The sequence below is a fragment of the Hydra viridissima genome, unplaced genomic scaffold (assembly GCF_058129835.1).
Source record: "Hydra viridissima isolate aposymbiotic clone 2 unplaced genomic scaffold, HvirCarnegie_v1 scaffold_18, whole genome shotgun sequence".
Lineage (NCBI taxonomy): Eukaryota > Metazoa > Cnidaria > Hydrozoa > Anthoathecata > Hydridae > Hydra > Hydra viridissima.
In genome coordinates, this window is record NW_028324317.1 from 2,186,590 (window position 1) to 2,210,033 (window position 23,444).

The window sequence follows — 23,444 nt, forward strand, 5'->3', positions numbered from 1 at the left end:
CAGACAATTAAGCGTATATCGTTTGAATTCCTTTTCATTCTTAGTATAGATGTTGTATCATAACCTTTCAGTCAGTGAATATTTACAAATTGAGTTGAATTGTTCAAAGTTCATCAATAATACTCTATATTAAGGTAAGCTTTTACATCAATATAATTTTTATGAAAAATTGGTGCAGTTACATTTTACAAATAGAGATTTAATTTTTTTCTTTTTTTTAATTTCTCTCCTCTTTGTCAACCATTTTAAAACCTCCTTCCTTTCTAAAAGATTGGAAACTAGTAACGAATGGCTTGCGATTAGCTTTGAGGTTTATGTCAGCGTTAATCGCATTTAAAATGAATGTTAGACATCACTCTGGAAAACCAAAATTTCCTTTATGAAGAATATCATAACGTTGAGCTGTTTAATTCTGAACAGGAAGCAGTAATTTAAAAATCATTTTAAAGCTATCATCTTAGATATCGAAGCAAATCTTCGAAACATAGCACCACCTTGTAAATGCGTAATGGTTCATTGTAAATCCGTGAATTCTCTTTTGAATTCAACGCAAATTTCTTGTTAATACAAGTTTTTAAATTGGACGAAAATGAAAATGTTTCTAAGAATTTCTGAACTAAATGAGCTCGATTAACAAATTATAACGACTTTTCCACGTTAATAACGAATCGATTTTCTAAGCATCGAGATTTGGTTTTTTGATTTTAACAATTAATAACGACGAATAAACGACAAACTTATCACTCATTTGATTTTAAAATATTTTATGAACAAAGCTATTAAATTTCCATTACATACAAAGCTATAAAATTTCCGAAAGAAAAAAAAAATGTTATTTTGTTTCAACTCTTCAAGAAATTGCGCGGAAATGCTATTCTATTAAAACCGTTTAATTTATTTTCATAACAAGTTTTGAATAAGAAATTTGCGTAAAAATATTAAACTCCCTCACCTAAAACGTTTACTTTTTTAAATGCATAAAAAGTTCTATATGTATATATTAACAATCTTCAAAAGCTTCGATTAAAACACTGATATAGAAGTTCGTATAAAGCCGAAAAGCTCAACGCCGATGCTTGGAGAATTTTCTGTTACTTGTAATCAATTTACAAATTACAATTAAAAATTGCTGAAAAATGTTCAACAGTTAAAAGCGTTTTCGACGTTAAATTTCTTGTGCGGAAATTCTCGCGTGATTTTCTTTTAAGATTAAATGAACTTTTATTATAATAAAAGTAATTTTACTTAATTTGAATAATTAACTAATTAATCTTCATTCTCAAATTAATTACATGGATGGAGTTTTTTGTAACATTTAATTTTAGCCAAACACTGCTCACGAATGTTTTATATATTTTACATGTAAAATGCATAAAAAACGTAAATTATGTAAAAATTTTTTTAAAAATTTATAAAAATCTAAGTATCAACTTGCTTTTTATTTCAATGTTTTCACAAACACACAGCATATTAGAGTTTTACTTGTTAAAAAAAAAACTCTTAAGATAATAAAGTTTTTAAGGTATTTTTTCATCAAAAAATACAGTCGCTTCGGTATTCTGATAGGTAGTAACTATTACAAGTTTGTATAGGCGAGTCACAAAAATTATTGGTGTTTTTTTATTAATGTTGTTGCTAGGGTTATTGCAGTTTTTCATATTTTTTTGTTTTTAGATAGAAGTTGTACAGAATGAAGCCAATAAACTTTGCAACTGCGTTTTCTTGGTTACTACTTGTAGTTGGTATGTTTTATCCTCGAGCGTTAGGCCATTTATTAACTCTTTCATAAAACTTTTCGCAATTTTGTTTCATTTCCTGTTTGAAAATATATTATGACGTCATTACCATTTTTACATGATAATTTTACTTTGAAGGACTCAACTCATACTGATAAGAAGTTTTAAATAAAAAATGCTTCTCTACAAGTTTACAGCAAATTTATCGAGTAAAAACTTTTCAGTAAACATTTTCTAAAAACGGAAGGAAACTAAATCTTATCTTCATCCTATATCGTTCTTACTTTCATATTTCTTGTTCTTTACTAGATATTTTATTACGTTTGCCACGTTCTTTCTCGGACGCTTTTCTATTAATCTGGGATTAATCACTCAAATATGAAACTTTTTATTTATTTTTTTTTCATTTTTTCATTTTCATTAACCCTTTTTATTGGTTTAAAAATTTAAGGACCCAGGTCTCTCTATTTATAAAGATCAACCGTGAATAACCCAAAAAGAATAAAAAATAAAAGTTCAGAACATTTGGCAAAATAAGAAATTAACACAATTATTATATGTATAAATTTATAAAACGTAAATTTTGAAAAAAAAAAATTCTCTACCCATGAAGTGATAAATTACACTTCAGATTTGTTAATATTAAACTTTAGTTGGATCCCTAATCCACTATCACAGCTAAAGAAACATTTGGTAGTGGTAGTACCGGTGAACTGGGGCTAAGGCGGGGAGAGGCGGGGAATGTGCTTTGCTAATAATTTTTAGCTACTTTCATTTTTCCTTTATTCCATTTTAAACAAAGTTTTCCTCATAAAAAATTCGTTTAATGGCAAAAAAAAAAAAAAAAAATCAACTTTGTTTTAACGTTTATCTCATCCAGTTTGATATTTTATTATATAGCTTCTGGTACTCATGCAAAACTATAAACCTCTTTATTTTTCATATTATTAAAATTAAAAAAAAAGGGTTTATTTTTTCATTAGATGCAATGACTCAACTTAAGAATATTTCCAACACTTGTAGAGAACAGAAAATTCGTCCAAAGGGGAAGAGCCACATTTGTGTGATTTAATCTTTAAAAACGGATTGCGATTATTTTTTCATTTCTTTAGTTACTTATGTTAAATTTTTTAGAGTGGATTATTTTTATTTTATTTTTTTCATTAAAAGCTTGCAGGGGCGATTCTAGGAAAAATACGAGGGGGGGTGAAATATGTTAAAAATACCGACTCAAAAATCCTATCCTAAAAAAAGATATCGCCACTGTAAAAGGTATTTATATCGCGACTATCGTATATAAACAGATTTGAAAAATACTCAAAAAACTTGTTGTTTTTAAATTATATAAAAATCATTTTGAAAAATAATCCATGAAATTAACCGACTATAACTTTTTTTCAAAAAAATACCGACTTTAAGTTTGATTTTACAATTGCTAGGGGGGTGTCACACCCCCCCCACACCCCCCCGTAAAATCGCCCCTGAAAGCTTGGTTCAGCATAAAAAGTTAGTTAGGCAGGGGGGGGGGAGGGATATTTTAAAAATGTCAAAAATGTGATTTAACCTCGCGGTCTGCAAACAAACAACTTTCAAAAAGAACTCTTCCCCTTTTTTACCTTGTCAATCTCAGAAGTAATGATTTTTAATAATTGACCCAGTTAACTTACTAATACTGGGTATAAAATATTGACACTGTAACAATTCAGTTGAGTGTAACGACACCTTACTAGCGAGATTCTTTCTCAGTGTCTTTAAGTAGATTATTTATAATCAATAAATAATGGTTACAATTATTTATTTATTTTTTTAAGTTAATGCTGTTCCACCTCCTCCTGTACAAAATATTCAAATTGATTCGGTTGGAGTTGATTATTTTGTGGTAAAGTGGGATAAATACCTTAACAAAGTATATGGCTTCCAAGTTGAATATCATATTTACCCCCAAACTGCAGCTAGTGAAAGTAATACTGCAGCATCTGATGCAGACTCATTTAATGTAACTAATGTTTTTTCTGCAACCACATATCAAGTCAGAGTAAGGCCAATTGGTGGTATTGATGAGACAGCTAATGAATACGGTCCATGGAGTGTTTTTGTTACTTTGGTTACAAGTAAGATTTTCTACAGATTAATAAATTTATGTATACTGTAACAATAAACTTTTGGTTTTTTACCCCCTAAATAAAAGATTACATATCAGTGATACAATTTTTCTTCCTGTAACCTTCATATTATTTTTACATTCAACTTTTTTACTATTTGTATTGTCATAAAATATCCGTAAAAAATATTTATATTTTATTATATAAAGATATTAATAATGTTTATGTGTTAATACATATGGTTTTAAATGTGAAAAAGAAAACAAAACAAAAAAAAAAAATACTTTGCATCAAATAATTTTATATAGTTTTATATAGTTTTATTACACTTAGGTATTGTTTAATTTAAAAAAAATGTTGCAAATTTATTTTTGGTTAATAAACTGCTGCTATTATTATTGCTAAAAAAAAAAAAAAAAAAAAAAGGGAAAAGCAAAAAAGCAAAAACAGTTTCGTCAGCTAAGGCATTTTGAATTTTAAAGTCAGATTTACCTGAAACTAATAAAAATAAAAAGTAAGTCAGAAAGTTTTTTCATTGTGATTTTTAATTGTGTATAAAAGAAAAGTTGGTATTCATGTAAATTTACTACCAAGCATAGAATTAAAAATAAAAACTTATATAAAAATAATGAAATAAGTATTTAAATTGCTTTATTTGGATTAATTTTAGAATTGGAACCTAATGTATAACCAAACTAAATGAGTTGTGGAAATCTTTGAAATAAGAAAAAAAAATTTCAGGTTCAGAAAATTTATAATTCTACTGAACTGAAAGTTATTCTAAATTGAAGATGTCTGCCTCAGATTATATATTGAATTATATATGTAATATATATATATATATATATATATATATATATATATATATATATATATATATATATATATATATATATATATATATATATATATATATATATATATATATATATATATATATATGTATGTATATACTTATTATTACTTAAAAGACAAATAAAACAACAACAACATTAAAAATTCATTAAAGTTTTTATAAAATACATTTTATAGTTTTAAAATTTAGTATAAAAACCTTTATCATCCAGATTGCTTTGAAAATTATATTATTGTTTCATTTGAGCACAATTCTGATATCTGGAAGTTTTTTAATTTGTTTTATCCAAGTCTTGAAGTTTGTCAAAGACAATCAAGGATTTATCTCTGCACTGAGTGAACTTTCTTTAGTTTTGACAGTAAATTAAAAAATATTGATAGCATTATTAAAAATAATGTACTCTAATTTTTAGGTGGTTTTTACTAAAATTTTTTTTCTATCGAAAATAAAATGCAACATTCTTTATTTTCCAGAGGGTCCGTCTCCTCCTTCATCTCTATCAATATCAAATATCATGGATACAAAAGCTAGTTTAGCATGGACACCATCTGTTTCCAAAGTTGATAGCTATCAGTTATTTGTTCAAAATTCTGAGAATTTGCAAGTTACAAACCATTATACAGTGTCCAGTGATGTCAATGAGTTTTTATTGGAAATGTTAACTCCTTCTACACCGTATACAGTTTTTGTGTCAGCACTTTTAAATGATGAAAGAAGCTCATATTTAAGTGGTGGTTTTCGAACAAATATTGGTAGATTACTTACTTATAATGTATTTACTATTTCTTATGAGAAATTTTGATGAAATAATTTTATAAATTAAAAAAAAAAACAGGCAACAATTGTTTGCGTTAATTTAAAATAACATAAGTATTTTTATAGCTCGTCCAGCTGCTCCAAACAATTTGCAATTAAACAATATCCTTGAAACTACAGCTGATCTCAATTGGGTTGATCCTCAAAATGGTCAAGACATTAGTAGTTATGAAATAGAAGTATCAAATCCACAGTCTCCTGAAAATCTAACTACATTTTCTTCCACATCTCTACATTATACACTTATAGGATTGAAAATGGGTACATATTATATTTGCCGTGTTCGGTCAATAACTGTTGTTGCGAATGTAATGAGTGATTGGTCATCAGAGCTTGGTTTTAAAACATTAAGTGCAGGTACTTTCTTATAATGAAGTTGATAATTTTTGTTTTTTAAAGTTTTTTAAAGTTTTTAAATTTATATGATAAATAATAAGCAATAATAATAAATAACAATATTAAATGATAGTAATAAGAAATAGTAGTAAGTAAATAGTTTTCAAACTTGTTTTAACCACTCATTTTTAATTTTAGCTATTCCACCTTCACCAACATCTGTTGTAATTTCCAATGTCACTACAGAAAGTGCTACAGTTACATGGAGCACACCATTGACACCATATCCTATTAATAATTACATTATTTTATATTACATCAGTAAAATGCTACCAGTGTCAGTAAAAGTTGCAGGGGATGTTAACTCATACGTTTTAACAAACTTAGCTTCAGGAACTCAATATAGCACAATGGTTCAAGCAGTCATTTTTAATGATGTTCTAGGGGAGTTTTCAGTAGAAAACATTTTTGTGACTTGTAAGTATTTTTGATAAGTACAAAATACTTCTCATAATGCATATTATAATTTTTTTTTAATTTATAAGTTTGATTTAAAATGTTCTCTATTTGAAGCAGTGAAAAAAATTATTTTAAATTTACTTTTTGCCTTTTGTTGATTTGACATTTAATATGTTTAGCTGGCCCTAAACCTGTCAGCTCAGTTACAATAACTGGCATCAATGATTCATCTGCAAATGTTTCATGGGATGTCTCAGGTCAGAACTACAGCAGTCTGACAGTTGTATTGTTTGACAATGGTTTAAAAATGAAAACTGCTCAAAAAATTTTCACACAAAATGTGCTGCACTATACTTTTACCAATCTAACTCCTAACAATCCATATATAGTAAAGGTTGTAATAATCGATGAGAACAATGTATCAAGCTCAGAAGCTTCAAATGGATTTCGTACCGGGTTACCGCTAGGTAATAACAATTAATTTTTTTTCTCTTTTTTTTTTGGCATGCAGATATTTGTTATCAATATTTGAGTTTCACAATTTGGTCAACAAGTCTTTTTCCGATGTTTATTTTCTACTGACTTCATTCTGTTACTGTTATCATTAGTCTTTGAAAGGATTCCTTCAAATATTTATTGAGCTGTTAAAGTATTACTTACAATATATAATTCTGAATATAATTATTATGTTTTAACCATCTTCATTTGCAATACAACTAAAATCTCTAATTCCTATTAACATTTACTCTATTTTAAAAAAGCAGAAAATTTATTTTATGCTGAAGGAGATTAGTTTTTGCCACAAAAAAAAGCCCACTTTCAAATACCAGTACCAGAAGTGATTGGAATTAGTGGCAAATAGTAATATTGAAAACAGTAAATCAAATCAATAGAGTAGGTTGGGGCAAAACATTACAGTCAAAAAGCTCTTGGTCCAATTTTTGGTCTTTTATTTCTGGTTTTGGAAACTATTTTGTTGTTGTTTTTTTTTCCTGCCATATTTACTTGATTTTTATTTTTCCAGAGGGAAAAATAAAAATCAAGTAAATATGGCAAGAAAAAAAAAATATGCCATACTCAAATTATAAATATCATCGCTTGTCAGTAATGATATTTATAATTTGAGTATGGCATATTTTACATGCAATACTCAAATTATAAATATCATTACTGACAAGTGTCAAATTGCTAAAAATGACCATGCTTCCTTGTTTTAACTGGATCCATATCCACCATATTAGCAGAATTATATATTTAACGAGTGTCATCAGTTTGAAGTAATAAGGTTTTTTTCAGAAATTTATTCACTGTATCAATACATTTTTAAAAAAAACCAAGGTTACTTAAACTGAAACATGTGGTTGTAGTGATCTTAATAAGTTGGTTCAATCCATAATCATCTGGGATGATATTATCTACGATAAGTTATTTTCAATCAGATAATTAATTTTAATAAAAATTTAATAATGACAAAAATAGCAGTAACTGGAAAAATTCCTCTTTACAATTAAAGTGCATTCAGGCTTCAAATTTATGTATTTAACTTTAACCTTAAGAGGGCCTACTTTCTTTTATATATTTCTACATACTAATTTATAGTTAGAGAATTTTTTAACAATTGATTTATTTCCTTTTTTATTAATTCTGACCATGTCTGAAGCTATCTTCAAGTTTTTGAAGCTTGTCCTATTCCCTTCAGTGGAATAATTCAATGAAAAATTTAAACATCCTTTCTAAAACTGCCGCCGAAAAGATAATCTATTGCACTGAAATAACATTCACTTTATAGATGCTCTGAATGCTCCCAGTAATCCTTCTGTTAGTATCCTTAGCCCATCAAGTGTTCTTTTTCAATGTGACAAAGTGTCCTGGGCTATCAAATATCAAATCAGTATTGAAGGAAATCCAAACCCAGCAGTTCCAATTAATCGCACAGATGAATTCTCTACAACCTTAGATAGTTCTCTAATTCAAAAGATGCAAATTAATGATCTGATTTCTGGGTACCCATACAATTTACGTGTGCGTGGTGTGTTTGGAGATAATGGCTATGTTGGCCAATGGTCAACTGTTGCTACATTTTCTTTATGTAAGTTGATGTGGTTTTCTTTCGTTGAATTTTTCGATTTTTTGTGTTGGATGCAAGTAAATCTTTCGACTCAAGCTCTTCAAATTAAACAGAATATTTTGATTTCATGAATGTTTTGCAATTACATCATTTGGAAGCTTTTTACATTTTATAAGATGGTGGAAGACCTCCATCCTATATTGACATCACGGATATTGATGAAAATAGTGCCATAGTCCATTGGACCCCTGGATACGACCAACAGACATCGAATCAAGTTGATGTGAAATATTTTATAAGATTAGAAGGCACTGAAGCTAAAAACAGTTGGGTGAATGCTACGTTTGCAGTACCTCAAGGATATTTGTCTTTCAAGTTCCCTGATGCATTAATCAGCAATGCTCATCACAAAGTGTCCATATTTGCTGAAAAGGATGACGTCAATGGAACTGCCAGTGTTTATGAATTTAAAACTGGTAACGGTAAGTTAAATTATATGTCGTAACTACTATTAGGTCTATGACATAGGACGTTTTTGTAGAAGTAAATATGTTTTAAATGGTAATTTTATATGCTATATATAAGTATTTGCAAGTTTGAATATGAATTAAATTTAAGTTTGTTCAATTTTAGTTCCCCCTCGGGCGGTTTTTTACCCAAAAATTAAATTGTATGAGAACAAGACTACGCTCTCGTGGGAAGGTATCTATGAGCGCCCTGATATCATATATTATGAGATCTCCTTACTATATAACTACCCCAGAGTTACCAAAACCGCAACATTTAAAACACCTGACGCCAATACAACAAGTTATGAATTTTTTGGATTGGAGCAGGGGATAGTCTACTATACTGTTGTTAGAGCTGTCGTTTCGTCACAAAATCTTTCCAATTCTAAAGGAGTATGGTCAACTCCACAATTATTTACACCTAAAGGTAAGCAACCGTTTCATTATAGTAGTTTTTTTTTTATTCCATTTGCTGCATTATGTTAATGCTTAAGGAGTGTTTCGTTTTTTGTTACTAGTGCTGCTCGCTACACCTGAAAATGTTGTAGTTTTTGAAGCTGACGCTTCTGCAAAATTTGAATGGAGTGTCATGGATTCGGCTGGTATCTTTTACTTTGAAGTTGAACTCTCTACATCAGATCTTTCCACTGTTATTGTTCAAAGAACGAAAGGATCATCGAGTGCAATGGTGATTGAATCCTTAGTTCCTAAGACTTACTATCAGTTTAGAGTAAGGGCTATCGGATTTAATGATAATGCTGGAGAATGGTCAGCTTTGGGGGGGTTTGTTACTCAAGGTAAATGCGTTTATTTAACAAGTGCTTTTTTTTTTTAATGTTTCGGAAAAAGATTTTTGAACAAAAATCAAAATGCGATAAAGTTTTAGATTAAGTAAAACTCGGTCCTTATATCTAAAATTTTGATCGTTTTTAAAGCCAAGTCTCAATCTTTTAGTTTCAATTCTTTAAATAACCAAGTCGCCGCCGGGGGCTCATTTAACGACTGTCATTTAACGATTTCCCTTAATTCGTTATAACGTGAATCGGTCATTCACGTTATAACGAATAAAGGGAAATTGGGATTTATGCAAAATTTGAGAAAAAAAGATTTTTTTTTTCGATAATAAAACTGGAAATTTCCATCGAAGATTTCCACAAATTTGCATATTTTGTTCAAACCCTGGTTCTCCGTCTCCCCCCTCAAACTCCCTCCTTAAACCTTGGATTCCAACGATCTATGCCATCGTGCATTTACTTTTTTTTATTTCTTAAATAGTGATATCACGATATCATGATGTATGCTTTGCTTTCTCAACAGGTGAGACGGTTTTCAAAAGAGTAAGTCAAACCAGCAATCGAGCTAATTCTGGAGTCATCGTCGGAGTAACAATCGGTATTATCGGTGTCATTATTGCTCTTGTTATTGGAGTGAACCTCTGGAAAAGGAAGTACAAACCAACAAAGTTTAAACAATTTGATACCAGTGTGAAATTTTCAAAAAACAAAAAAAAAAGTTACACCAACGGAGAAAGAACACTTGCAGAAATGGAAGATCCTTCGTTTGCGGTCATAAAAAACGAAAACAAACTCTATGTGTAGCGCACGAAAAATCGATGTCGGTCGGAAAATTTTTTTGTCGTGCGCCACTCGTATTTAGAAAAAAATCGGTTTTTTATTTTTAATCTTAGTGAGGGTTACATAATTTTTAAAGGTAACTTTATTTGATAGGAGCATAGCTCTAATGAAAGCCATTCGACTAAATATGTGTTCTTTTTAATTGGTATATAGAAATATATAAAAGTTAAGTTTTATTTGCTGCATTTTCACCCTCCCGTTCCACTACTCTATTGAAATCTATAAAAATGGACAAAAAAATTCAGAATTGTATATGAATTTTAAAGAAGTCTTATAAAACACCTATAGAATCCCAAAAATCTAAAGAGATTCTATAGGATTTCTAAAGAGCTTTTTGCTCTAGGTAATCGTTAATATCCCTTGCAAATTAGGGTTCGGATTAGGTTGGGCGAGTATAGTTTCAAATTCGTGATTGGCACTTACAATTTGTGATCGCTTTTAATATACTTGTCACTTTACCATTACAAAAACTCTATTTGTGTTACTTTTTTCAGGTACGATTCCATCTGTCGGCTTGAGTGCGCAAGTTATAACAGGTATCGGAATAGCCGCTTTTGCAGTGCTTACTATCATCGTTGCACTTGCATTACTCGGTTTGCAAAAGAAATGTGCTAAGAGATTCAGCGTCAGCGTAAGTTATTCCAAAAACGGGGCGTATGAAAATTTTGACGAACTTATTGAGCCTGCTGACGATGCAATAACAAAGCAGATATTTAGGTTAATGTACACTTAGCTAACGCAACTATATTTTTCAAATTTTAAATGAGAACTGGAAAAAGTTGAATTCCATCTGCATTCTCTGTTCACACCAAAATCTGAGTCAAAAGAGTAAAGTACTTTATATTGTTTGAGCTTAAAATTAAAAACAACTTCGCACCCAGGTGAACTAACAATTTTTTTTGACTCCGTAATTCCTTATCTTTAGTGCGTACCATCTTTTCTATGTAAATAATAATAACAACTATAAAATAAGCTGTCTACTGAAGAAATCCATTAGCACATTATATCCGTGAAAATTATAATAGATATAAAAACTCGGATAGACTACTAAACTGTCAAAGAAGGCTTGTAATAAAACGAAAAGACTTGTTTGTTGAAATTGTTTGAAAAAGTTGATTGAATCATTGATTTTTTAGTAATTTTTTGCTCTACACATTTTAAGATGCCAACGGCTGTTTATACAACTCAGGTCGTTTTTGGTCATGTAGCGGAATGGCTTTTCGTACGGTTTCCGATAATTCAGTATCTAGATCGAAGAAAAATAATTTAAAACTCAACATTGTTAAAAATTCACCAAAACCTAACTAGTGGCGCACCCAGCCCTCCCCGCTCTCCTGAAAGCCAGGCAACAGAAATATAGATTTTTTTCATAATCGTTTCTTTATTTCATGTCATAATTATCCAATATGTCTAATAAATCCATCATGTACATCATAAGCAAATGTTTTATGAAAAAATAAAAAAAAAAGGAATTCTTTTTTTGTTACTTTCAAATTTATTTCTAAAAAATTTCTCTACACTAAAGTTAAACAAGGTAATTCGGGTTCGCAACCTACATTTTGCCGTATCTTCTACGACAACTGTTGATTTTTAACTGCATTACCAATTTACAATTGAGTTGGTTACAATGTAGTTACCATGCCCCGCTAATTATATTCAAAAGAGAACGCCAGATTATCTTTTTTGATGAGAAGAAATTTTTATTTACTCTGAGATTGAAGTGCCCAACAGAACAAAAAAAAGTGCCAAACATACAAAAAAAAAGTTAAGAAAAGTTCATCGATAATTGTCGTCGATAAACATTTGAACAGTTTCAGCTTTTAGGTTTATTCACTGTAGACCAGAGTGTTCCCCCAGGTCTGATTTTTCTTTTTTAAAAGTTGGGTATATATTAGTAGACACCAGTTATAACATTTAGAACTTCTGAGGTGTTGAAATTTTCGAAAACTTTTTGAAACAATTCAAAAATCAGCTCATAACTTATCCTACACACTAAAAAAAATAACATCATTATAACATCATTTAATTCTAAAGTTTGGATTGTAACGTTATATATAACGTTATATTTAGATTTATGATGTTATATTATTAAAATAACATTATATTTGTATTTTGATGTTATATTTAACGTTATACTTAACATGTTAAAATGATGTTATATTTTCAGGAATAAATTATTTAATTTAATCTTGAAACGAGGCCGTTTTAACAATAGGCCTCGTTTCAAGACTTTTTGCAGATTCTGAAAGATCATTGTTTAAAACGGAAAAAAAGGTATTTAACAACAAATTTCATCAAAATAAAGGGCTCTAACTCGATCTGGAAGTTTTGAAAAAATACACACACACACACACACACAGATATATATATATATATATATATATATATATATATATATATATATATATATATATATATATATATATATATATATATATATATATATATATATATATATATATATATATAGATATAGATATAGATATAGATATAGATATATATATAGATATAGATATATATAGATATAGATATAGATATATATAGATATATATATATATATAAATATATATATATATATATATTAATTATTATTTATAACTTTATATATAAATGACAAAGAGTAGATTTAATATGAAAGCTGTAAAAGTTACTTGTAATGGGGAGTCAAAAGTTGTTGTTGCCACATCCAATGATCTAAATGCATTTATGGCAAATAGTAAGTGTACTTGATATAGTTTATAAATGAATAATATATTAATTAATAATACAACTATATACAGAGTTCCCAAATTATATATGTATGTATATATAATAGTAATATTGTTTTTTTTAGTATGTTCTACTTTTAATGTTCAAAACATATCAAATTTAAAATGGCTTGGTTGCGCGGTAAACACTTCAACTTTTCCTGCAGTAATATGTGAACAATCAGTGGAAATGACAGTAGAAGTTTCCAGTTTCAAAGATATTTCAAATAGCTATCCATTAAATGGGTTTTTAGCTCATTTAGAAGAATTCAACAATTCAGAAAGAAACGAAGTTGATTCTGCTGTCAATATAGATCAACACATCTCCTTCAATCCCTCTCTTAATTATCAATCACAATTACAATCATCGTTAAAAAATTATTCAGCTTGCTCTACAACATCATTAACAAATATATCTATAGAAACTGACAGTGGTACAGAGTTAGCTGCAGGCTCATCTAACTGCAATAGACCTCAAATAACCAAAAGAAAGGTGACTTTTTATTGTGCTAATTGTCCTTTTATTTCAAATACTTACACTTTAATGAGAAATCATTTAAAATTACATGGTAATGGTGCTGCAGTGTTTTGTATTAATTGTTTTTCCAAGTTTAAAAGTTTATATGGTTATCAAAAGCATATTGCTAATTGTGCTAAAGAAAATAATACTGTTGACAATAATACTGAACCTTATATAATAGTTGATCAAATAGTGTATGACAATGTTGATGATTTAAATAATGATTATCTTGGTATGTTAGCTTTACATTTGCAGTCTAAGTACAGATGTTCTCAGACTGTTTTAGATGTTATATTTTCAACTTTAAAAGAGCTATTTACTGACCCAATTTATGATGTAAAAAAACTAAATGATTCCTGTAAAAAATTATCATCGCAATATTCTTGTGAAAAATACTTTAAACATGTATTTTCTATGCCTACTATAAAGATTGTTGGTAAAGGATCAGTTGTTCCATTTATGATGATGCTAGAATTTTTATTACAATCACCTGAGATTAAAGAGTTTACAAAGGTATCAAACACACATCATCATATTAAATTAGCTATTTATGCAGATGACATTGGCATTACAAATCCAATTGGTAAAGCCCATTCGAAACACAAACTTTGGGTTATGTACTTTCAAATTCTTAACATTCCTGGAAAGTATAGAGGTAGAACATCATCTATTTTCCCATTGGTTTTTACATTTAGTAAGCTTACTAAGAATTTCGTTTATTTTTCTTCTTTACTTAAAGATTTTAAAGAAACAATACAAATGTTATATACAGGCGTAAAAATAAGTATTGCTGGAAAGTTAATGACAGTTACAGCTGAGGTTTTATACTTTTCTGGGGATTCTTTAACAGCAAATTCAATTGGAGGATTTAAAGAAGGATTTAGTCAAAAAACTGTTCGCTGCTGTAGGCGCTGTAATTCTACGCGGGCTGAAATGATTGAGTTTACAACACATGAAGAGTGTCTGATTCGAAATTTGCCTGAACATGTCATACGTTTAAATGAGTTGAATTCTGGGCTAAGTAAAACTGATAGAACAAAATGGTCAAGAAACTATGGTATTGTTAACTTCAGTATTTTATCAGATATTCCGAATTTCGATGTCACCAAGCAGTTGCTTTTTGATCCAATGCATGATTTATTGGAAGGGGTTGTGCCACTACATTTAGAATTATTTTTACTGTACTGTATACCAGAAAAGTTTTCCTTAGCTGATCTTAACCAATGGCTTCAATCATATATATATCCTTCTGGTGTTGAAAAGCCTGGTGTTATTTTACCTTCACTTAAAATCCGAGGACAATTTGGTAGTGGACAAGTATTAACTCTCTCTCGTGTGCTGTGTTTTTATTTATTAAGATTTATGGATTTATCTGATCCTCACCTTTCATGCTTAGTTAAACTTATACAAATAGTGCAGCTATGTATGTCTCCATTAGTAACTGATATTTATATTAAGGACCTAAAGGTTTGTATTCAAGCACATCATTGCAGTTTCCTTCAATTATATTCAAACAGTTTTATTCCAAAACTACATTTTCTTGTACACTATCCATCACAAGCATCTCTATTTGGGTCGTTACGTGGACATCTCTGTCTTGCGTTTGAACGTAAACATCAAGTAATAAAAAATTTCAGACATTTTAATTTTAAAAACATTCCGTATTCAGCTTGCAAAGCAATGATTGTAAATACAACTGGATTGTTTTTTAATTCTTTTGGTGAACGGCGATGTGATGTTTATGGAGAGGTTGATCAATTAAAATTTAAGGATGGTTTTATTTCAAGTGCAGTCATTAATGGAATTCATTATAAGCAAGGTGACATTGTTTCTGACACAAATGAAAATAAATTAGAATTCTATAAAATTCTTGAAATTTTAACAGAAAATGAAAAGCGTATTTTCAAAGCGCAGAAGTTAATTATTAAAAGTTATTCTGCTTACATCACAGCTGAAATTTCGCCTGGTATTAAATATATAGAAGCAGACAGTCTTCTTTTTCCTTGGTGTGTTCTTCAATTATGCTCTGATGACACAAATAAAATACTTTTGTTTCCAACAGCAATACCCAATTTAAATTTTTTGTAATATAAACATTATTTTTTTCTGGAAATGTCCTTTATAAATTTATGTGAAATAGTTATTGGTGATAAACAATTAATTACATTATTATGATTTCAGAAACAATAATTCTTTTAGAATTATTTTTGCGTCATAATTATTAAAAATGTGCTTTTTGAGTTAATATCAATAATATTTGTTCAGGGATAGTTTTATTATTTAGAAAAATTTTATAATTGTAAATATTTTGTATTCTTTAGATCTTAAAAGTACCATTTCCTGAAGCTGGTATTCGTAGCATTGAAGAATATTTTAATTTTTCAGTGATAGAGTATTTGAATGGAAAAAGTATTTCTATCAACGATATCAAAAAACAGTTAAAAACCTCCTTAATTGATTATTGCAAGGATTTTCTGCCTCAAAGCAATGATAAATGGGTAAGAAGAGAGTTTTTTGCACGTCTAAAGTCTTCAATGATAAGTCGATTTCCATTATGTATGGAGGACTGGGTGCGTTTACTTTATTAATTTAACTTCATAAATATAATATAATACAGTTTATGTTTTCAATAATTAGTTTGCAACAATTTTTGTGTTGCCAATAATGTAGCAATATAAAACAAAAAAATTTTGAGATATGATATTATTTTTAGGATAAGCTTTTAGGTTTAATAGCTAATACATTAAGACAGCAACAATGGACAAAGTCAAACAAGGCAAGTCCAAAATTTGGACAACTTTCTAAATCCAAAAAATCATCTTCTTTGTTGGCGTTAGTAAATTCAGCTGAACCTGTTTTAAGTAAAAAACAGTTACTTCATGAAGTTGAGGTTTGTATATAAATAGCTTTTAATTGTACAAAATTAAAATTTGTACTATAAAATAGATTTATCAATAAATCTAATCATTGGTGTTGTATTTATATAAAGTATTAAATTTAATGTATATTTTATATAATTTTTTTACTATTTTAATATTTACATTTGTATTCACAATACATATTCTTTAACAGATTGAGCTGCAGAAAAATAAGCCTTCGACTCAAGTTTTGGCAATTTTAAATCGAAATTTGTTTGAGCCCCAGATATTTAAAAGGATTCCGATTCGACTGCAATTATCTCCATTTCTTCTTATAAGCGAGTTTTGTAGGCTTTATCCTATGTTTAAAGATTTTGAGCGTAATTCTAAAGAGTTTTGTAATATAGTTTTTTCCGAAGGGTCAGCTTTTTTGAATTTAGTGAAGTTTCAAGGTGATGTTTCCTGTAAAAAGTCTTCTTTCCAATCTTTCCATTTAATTCAGGTAAATAGTAACATTATTTTTTGTATAGATTACTCTGCAATATAAATTTTTAATTATGAAATTGTTTAACAGGCTGATAATCTGGATGAAATGCTGGAAGTATCAATACCAGGTCCACAAGTAGTATTCAATGAAACCCATTTTATGATTCGTAGCAGAAATGGATGTGAGCTACAGAAAGCACAGATTTCATCAGCCAGCGAAGTGTTTTGTTGCATCATTGCCGTTTACTATCTTATGGACCTGACATATCCATCGAGTTATGCGCAAACACTAGGTGTTTTACAGGAAATTATTTTGAAGGACACTTTTCTCTACAAGTCACATAAAGCAACCAACTATTTAAAAAAATATGGTTTATTAAAGTGCTAATAATATATATATATATATATATATATATATATATATATATATATATATATATATATATATATATATATATATATATATATATATATATATATATATATATATATATATATATATATATATATATATAGGATTAGTTTCTATGAATAGGTCAAGAGAATTATTTAAATATTGTGTTTGTATTATATTATATATAACAGCTATGTGTATCAGATTTATTTAAATATTGTGATGAAATTTATTGAAATGATGTTATATCTGAAAATTATAACGTCATTTTTCAAGATATAACATCAATATAACAATAAACATTGATGTTATATTGACGATTTATCTTGAAAAATGATGTTATATTGTTCAGATATAACATCATTTTGATGTTATAATAACGTTATATTGATGTTATAATAACGTTATATTGATGTTATATCTTGAAAAATGATGTTATATTTTTTAAATATAACATCATTTTGATGTTATAATGACGTTATATTGATGTTATAATGATGTTAGTTCGCGCAACTTTGTCGTTATATTTTTTTAAAATATAACATCATAATTTTTTAGTGTGTATAAAAACTAAAGCACAAAGTAAGAAAACTTTATGTTAATTTATGCTATATTATGTTAATTTATGCTATATTATAAGTCTGAATGGTAAAAAGAGTATACTTTACAATATATACTTAAATTATAAACATTTAAAATATAATTATTTGGTCTATTTTATGTTTTTTGATGCAAATTCAACAGCACCGGATTTTAGCCGTTTTGCATAATCTTAATGGTTTATTCTTCGTTTGTATCTACTTCACGTTTTTTTGAACTCATGATGAATCGCTTCTCCTGTTTGCTCACAGTAAACTCCTAGGCAGTTTGTAGAATGAAGAAAAGGAAGTATATGACATACTGCTATGTGAACTTTCCATGTAACAGTGAGCTCAATACGCTCGAATGTGTCATGCACATATTCAATTAAATCTGCATAGGACTTTTTAAACTCCAGAACAGCAGTTTTGATGTTATTCCCTGCTACCAAATGAGCTTCTAAACTAAACTGGTTCCAGACGAATGTTTTTATCTTTGTTTCAATTGCAGTAGTGATCTTTTGAATTTTAGTTGACTTTTTACCGAACTCTGTAAGACAAACAGCACACGTTTTATGTAAACATTCCACCATTGTATACGCAATTTAATAATTCCGCGTGTTTTCAACTGAGTTTTCGTCTTCCAGTAAAATTTTATCCAACTCCTCAGAAATTTTAAATGTTATAAATGGTGTCTACTAATGTTTACCTAACTACTGAAAAAGAAAAATCAGACCTAGGAAGCAACTCAACCTGGCTATTACTCTAGTCCACAGTGTATCGCAAATATTGCAAATATATTTGTGTTTTTAACGCTGAAATGTCTTGCAATCACTTAAAAATCTCGTATTTAATGGATAGTGATGTGCTAGCATTACGTTACAGGAATAAAAATTTGAAAATTTTAAAGTAAAATTCTAAATAACATACTTATATATTTATAAATGAAAATATAAAATCTTCCAAACCTATTTCTGCGTAAATGATTTCTTCTTCATGACCAGCTTCAGCAATAACTTCAGCCCTGGTAAAAAAAACAATGCCAGGATGTTTAAGCCATCTCAATAAACTGTTTGATAAATTTTAGTATAGTTGATAACTATTGGTTATACATTCTATAAGGTTCTCATGGAAACAAAAAAGTTTTTAACTCAATTTTTTCCCTCTTTCAGTTTCAAATCATAAAATGGAAAACCATAAATGGATGTTTTTATAGCATTATTTGTAAATTTTATATCTTCTGAATTTGTAGGAATATGATTATGAATTTTTTTTACATTAATGGCAATGACTACAGTGAACATTGGCACTCTTAACTCCATCCCGTACTTTCAGTATCTTTTCTCCCAGACAGTCACATTTTACTTTGTTCATTCTATTCCTCATATGAAAAGGACATTATATGAGCAAATGATAATCACTGTTCAAAAACGAATGTTTATCCCATCAATGATTTCAGATTGATGCCTTATCAAAACTCTCATTATTGATGATGAAACACGAAATAAAAATTTTTTCAAAAAATTGACAAAAAGGTACCATAAATACCATAAACATTCAAATATGTTTTTATATAAATTTTTTTTATGAAATAACATATTTGAAAACTTCACTAAAAGTTTCAGAGACACAATTTGTGAGTCACAACAAAAAATTCAAGTCTTGTGAAAGTCAACAATTGCAGTTACTCACCATGGATTGCAAACACCACTGTGTCCCCAAGATACATAGGATGCATGTTCATCTCGAGCAGGAGAACAAGCTGCCACATATAGCTAAATAACCAATAATTAAAACAATCAAATTGTTAAAACTTGAAGAATTGCAATAAAAACAAATCAAAAAAATTAAAAATCTCATATAATTTTGGTTGATGGTCTGAGCTGAAGAATACCCCATAAATTTTTACCTGGTTGTCTAGAGCTCTAAAAAAATGCTAGAAATTTTTACCTGGTGGTCCATAGCTCTAAATGGGAAAAGTAATAAACAGTGAACACAGTTTTTCGTCATGGAGTTTATCTTAAACAATAAATTCAAAGAAGAAAATGTTCAGATCAAGTTTTGAATAAGGATAAGGAACTGTATTATCAGACCTTGCTCTTTGAACAAGCTGAAATAATTTAGGTCCAGTAGTCATTTCAAAAGCAGCAGGATAGAGAAGCAGTTGGCACCCTAAAATGTGATATATAGGAAGTAGAATATAAATGTGTGGAAATATAAAAAAATACTTTACTTTTAAGATTTATGCTTCATATAACAATAATAGGCAAGAAAAATAACAAGAAAATGTCAATTTTCTTAGGAAAACCAAAACAGCATTTCATTAAAATACACATAGCAACCACTTGATAAGTTAAATACTAATTTGGTAATTTAATTAACAACATTTTTTATAAACAAAATAAAAGACCTTCTTCAGCATATTTTGTAGACATTTCTGGAAATCGAATGTCATGACAAATACCAAGACCAACTTTTAATGAATCTAAATTCAACAACTGAAATGTGATTCAAAGTATGATAAAAACTTCTTTTTCTTTAAATCAAACTTTGAATTCTTAAAGTACTTAAACTTCTTAAAATTTAAATATTTTAAGAATGACTTTCGGCTGAGGTTTCTTTTAGACATTTAAAAAGTAAAGGGTTCATAAAGTTAGTCCTGCAATAATTTGCATTTGTATATTCCACTGGTTTCAATTATTAATAACTCTGCTATGCAAAAGTTTTTTGCATAACTTTTGCATTGCAAGATGATCAAAGTTTTTTGTTCTGAATTAAAAAAAAATATGAAAAATAATTAAAATTGCAAAGGATACACAGTCTTGTGGTCAGTTTGAAAAATTAAAAGAAGTGGAATAGGTTTATTGTCAATTACTACCTAGTATTGCATACAAATAATTCTTCAGATATAAAAAGGTTATCATTTAAATTTACCAACATTAAATGTTGTCAATTTTGTTCCAGGACTAAAAATTTCTGTCTCTTTAAATTTGATACCACCAGGAATATCAGCATCAAACAAATGCACCTATAAAAATAGATGCATTAATGTATATATAAAAGATTGAAATAAAAATTATAAAGCCTTAACTAATTACAAAAAAAACAGCCAATTATTTTGGATAAGAAGTTTACTTTTTGATGTTTTGCAATAAGATTTCCACTGGGTCCATATACCAATGATGTATTGTACAGTTTACCATCTTCTTTTTCTGGTATTGAACCTCCACATAAATATATAGAAAGATCTTTGGCAACCGAAGACATCATTTGACTAGTTTCTCCAGGAACCATTTCTGCATAAGGCAAGAAAGACTGAACTCCCAAAGAAGAGTTGAAACATTCCTAAAAGAAAAAAGACTCCATTGAAATGATTATTACAGTTGTCTTTAAACCCTACAGCTATGTTTTTAAATGCAAACATTGTTAGCTATTATCAATCAAATTTTAGTTTACAACTGTTATTCATTAAATCTTATGAGTTAAATGATCATTTTATTGATAAATAAGTTTTACTGGAAGACAAACTAATTGAGCATTATGTGATGCTGCTTGCTTTATGAGTTCTCGAGCATGAGCAATATTCTTTGCTTTGTCATCTCCTACATTCATCTGAATTAATGCTAACTTCATTGCTAAAATTTATTTAAAAAATTCATACATAAAAACTTTTAATGAAATGTTGAAGATATTGTGAAACTTAAAAAAAATGATTTTCCATGGAAAACTCCTTCTTACAGTCTGAATATCTGACGATATGTAGTTATTAAAAAGTCAGTCAAACCAATAAAATTTTAAAAAATTTAGTGGTCAGTCATAGTGGTAATAGCAAAAATAAGAAAATTAGGGAGGGGATAAAAGATATTATTTCTTTGTTAGTGAAAAACAAAACAAAAAAAAAAAAAACAAAAAAAAACAAAACAAAAAATAAAAAACAAAAAAACAAAACAAAAAATAAAAAAAAAAAAAAAACAAAACAAAAAATAAAAAACAAAAAAACAAAACAAAACAAACAAAAAACAAAAAAACAATTATGACGTATAATAGAAAGGTATAAAATATTTTTTGTAAATATATTTTTTCTGTTCTCTAAAATGTTAGTATGAAAAACAAAAACAAACAAAAAAAAAATATTGAAACTAAAAAAAAATTATTTTCATTAAATTTTCATCTTTTTGCTAGATATTTTATTTATATATTTTCCTATAGTTCAAACTGTAATAATTTGCATTTGTATATCCCACTGGTTTCAATCATTAATAACTCTGCTATTCATATATATTTTTTCGAAATAAACATTTAAAAAAAAATTTCCTTTTAAATAATAATCACCTCTTGACATCATTAACCAATTATTTGAATAAACTTGTTTAGTCCAGGTTTACCACTCTTCAGTTGAGTTCACATGTGCTCATATTGATAAAACAATCATGTCAAAAATGCAAGTCAAACAAATATCTATGATGTCATCTATAATTTCCACCTTTAGTGACAGCACTTTTTAACAGATTCATTTAAAACTGAAATAAGAATCAACTTGAGAATTATTTTTAAAAATTCAAATGCTAGAATTTTTAGTTGTAAACATATTTTTAAGTATCAAAATATAAAAATATTTAAATTTTATTTTAGAATTTATTCAAACAATATTCGTCAAACTGTAAAATCTTTTTATTACTAAATCAAAGTCTTTTACCTTATCTGTAAAATAGTAAGCTGAAGTGATGCTTGTAGGCGTTATAATGGCTAGAATATGAACTTTATGCTGGTAATCTCTCAAAGCAAAACAAAAAGTTTTATTTTGGTGTTAAGATTGCTGCAGAATTTGGAGCGCAATTCCAGTTACAGTTAAGGCTTTTGGGGGACCTATGGCTATTTTAAAGCAACCTCGAGGCAAGTGATTTGACGTTTAGAATCCAAAACATTCGTTCGCATTTTTTTTTTAATTCGTAATTTCAAAACACCGTTCCGTTTATCTGATTAATTAATTAATTCCGTAAATCTCTTTAATGTTTGTAATAGCATTTTATTTACGTGAAATACTTTGTTTTTCAACCGTACCTTTTTCATTTTGTCAAAAGTTAGTGCAGCTGCAGATATTTTAACGAAATAATTAATCTTGAGAAATTCGGACTCCCAATTTAAAGTGGTTATCCACTTTTTAGTAACCCGCTTAAAGTAGACTACTAATAAAAAAAAATCCTTCAAAAAATATATTTTAGAAACTATTTTTGTATAATTTGATTAAAATTTACACTCTAACTATAATTTTTTATTTTTTATTTTTTGATTATTAAATGGCTTGAGAAATTTGGTCCCGAAAACCCCAAAATAGGGTTATTTCG

The 23,444-nt window shown here is 28.3% G+C and overlaps 3 protein-coding genes across 11 annotated transcripts; 2 read left to right on the top strand and 1 right to left on the bottom strand.

Annotated features, from left to right (window-relative positions):
- LOC145181953 (fibronectin-like) lies at positions 1–11,871 on the top strand. 4 transcript variants are annotated; one of them, XM_090074903.1, is made up of 13 exons: positions 37–134; positions 271–426; positions 1,675–1,742; positions 3,548–3,847; positions 5,168–5,446; positions 5,577–5,867; positions 6,045–6,323; positions 6,485–6,772; positions 8,095–8,394; positions 8,550–8,855; positions 9,007–9,309; positions 9,401–9,679; positions 10,200–10,692. In XM_090074903.1, the coding sequence occupies exons 3-13, from the start codon at positions 1,691–1,693 to the stop codon at positions 10,478–10,480; spliced, it is 2,958 nt and encodes a 985-aa protein (XP_089931029.1). In that variant the 5' UTR covers positions 37–134; positions 271–426; positions 1,675–1,690; the 3' UTR covers positions 10,481–10,692. The 4 variants fall into 4 exon arrangements, with proteins under 4 accessions (XP_089931028.1, XP_089931030.1, XP_089931031.1 ...); XM_090074902.1 differs by lacking the exon at positions 271–426 and having other exon boundaries at positions 1–134; XM_090074904.1 differs by lacking the exons at positions 271–426; positions 8,095–8,394; positions 8,550–8,855; ... (1 more) ...; positions 9,401–9,679; positions 10,200–10,692 and adding an exon at positions 11,011–11,871 and having other exon boundaries at positions 1–134.
- Positions 11,399–23,031, bottom strand: LOC145181960 (omega-amidase NIT2-like). Of its 4 annotated transcripts, XM_090074927.1 has the most exons (11): positions 22,796–23,031; positions 22,432–22,619; positions 21,616–21,734; positions 21,235–21,444; positions 21,034–21,127; positions 20,510–20,584; positions 20,193–20,271; positions 20,050–20,065; positions 19,792–19,874; positions 19,068–19,123; positions 11,399–11,762 (listed from the first exon to the last, which is right to left on the bottom strand). In XM_090074927.1, exons 2-11 carry the CDS (start codon positions 22,442–22,444, stop codon positions 11,674–11,676), a joined length of 834 nt encoding a protein of 277 aa, XP_089931053.1. In that variant the 5' UTR covers positions 22,445–22,619; positions 22,796–23,031; the 3' UTR covers positions 11,399–11,673. The 4 variants fall into 4 exon arrangements, 3 of the variants coding, with proteins under 3 accessions (XP_089931053.1, XP_089931055.1, XP_089931056.1); XM_090074929.1 differs by lacking the exon at positions 21,616–21,734; XR_016448459.1 differs by lacking the exons at positions 11,399–11,762; positions 19,068–19,123; positions 19,792–19,874 and having other exon boundaries at positions 21,038–21,127.
- LOC149876811 (uncharacterized) lies at positions 13,102–17,539 on the top strand. Of its 3 annotated transcripts, XM_090074909.1 has the most exons (6): positions 13,102–13,232; positions 13,350–13,756; positions 16,105–16,353; positions 16,497–16,673; positions 16,856–17,143; positions 17,216–17,539. In XM_090074909.1, exons 1-6 carry the CDS (start codon positions 13,127–13,129, stop codon positions 17,513–17,515), a joined length of 1,527 nt encoding a protein of 508 aa, XP_089931035.1. In that variant the 5' UTR covers positions 13,102–13,126; the 3' UTR covers positions 17,516–17,539. The 3 variants fall into 3 exon arrangements, with proteins under 3 accessions (XP_089931035.1, XP_089931036.1, XP_089931033.1); XM_090074910.1 differs by lacking the exons at positions 16,497–16,673; positions 16,856–17,143; positions 17,216–17,539 and having other exon boundaries at positions 13,350–14,438; positions 16,105–16,232; XM_090074907.1 differs by lacking the exons at positions 16,105–16,353; positions 16,497–16,673; positions 16,856–17,143; positions 17,216–17,539 and having other exon boundaries at positions 13,350–15,984.
- Positions 23,032–23,444: the final 413 nt, after the last annotated feature.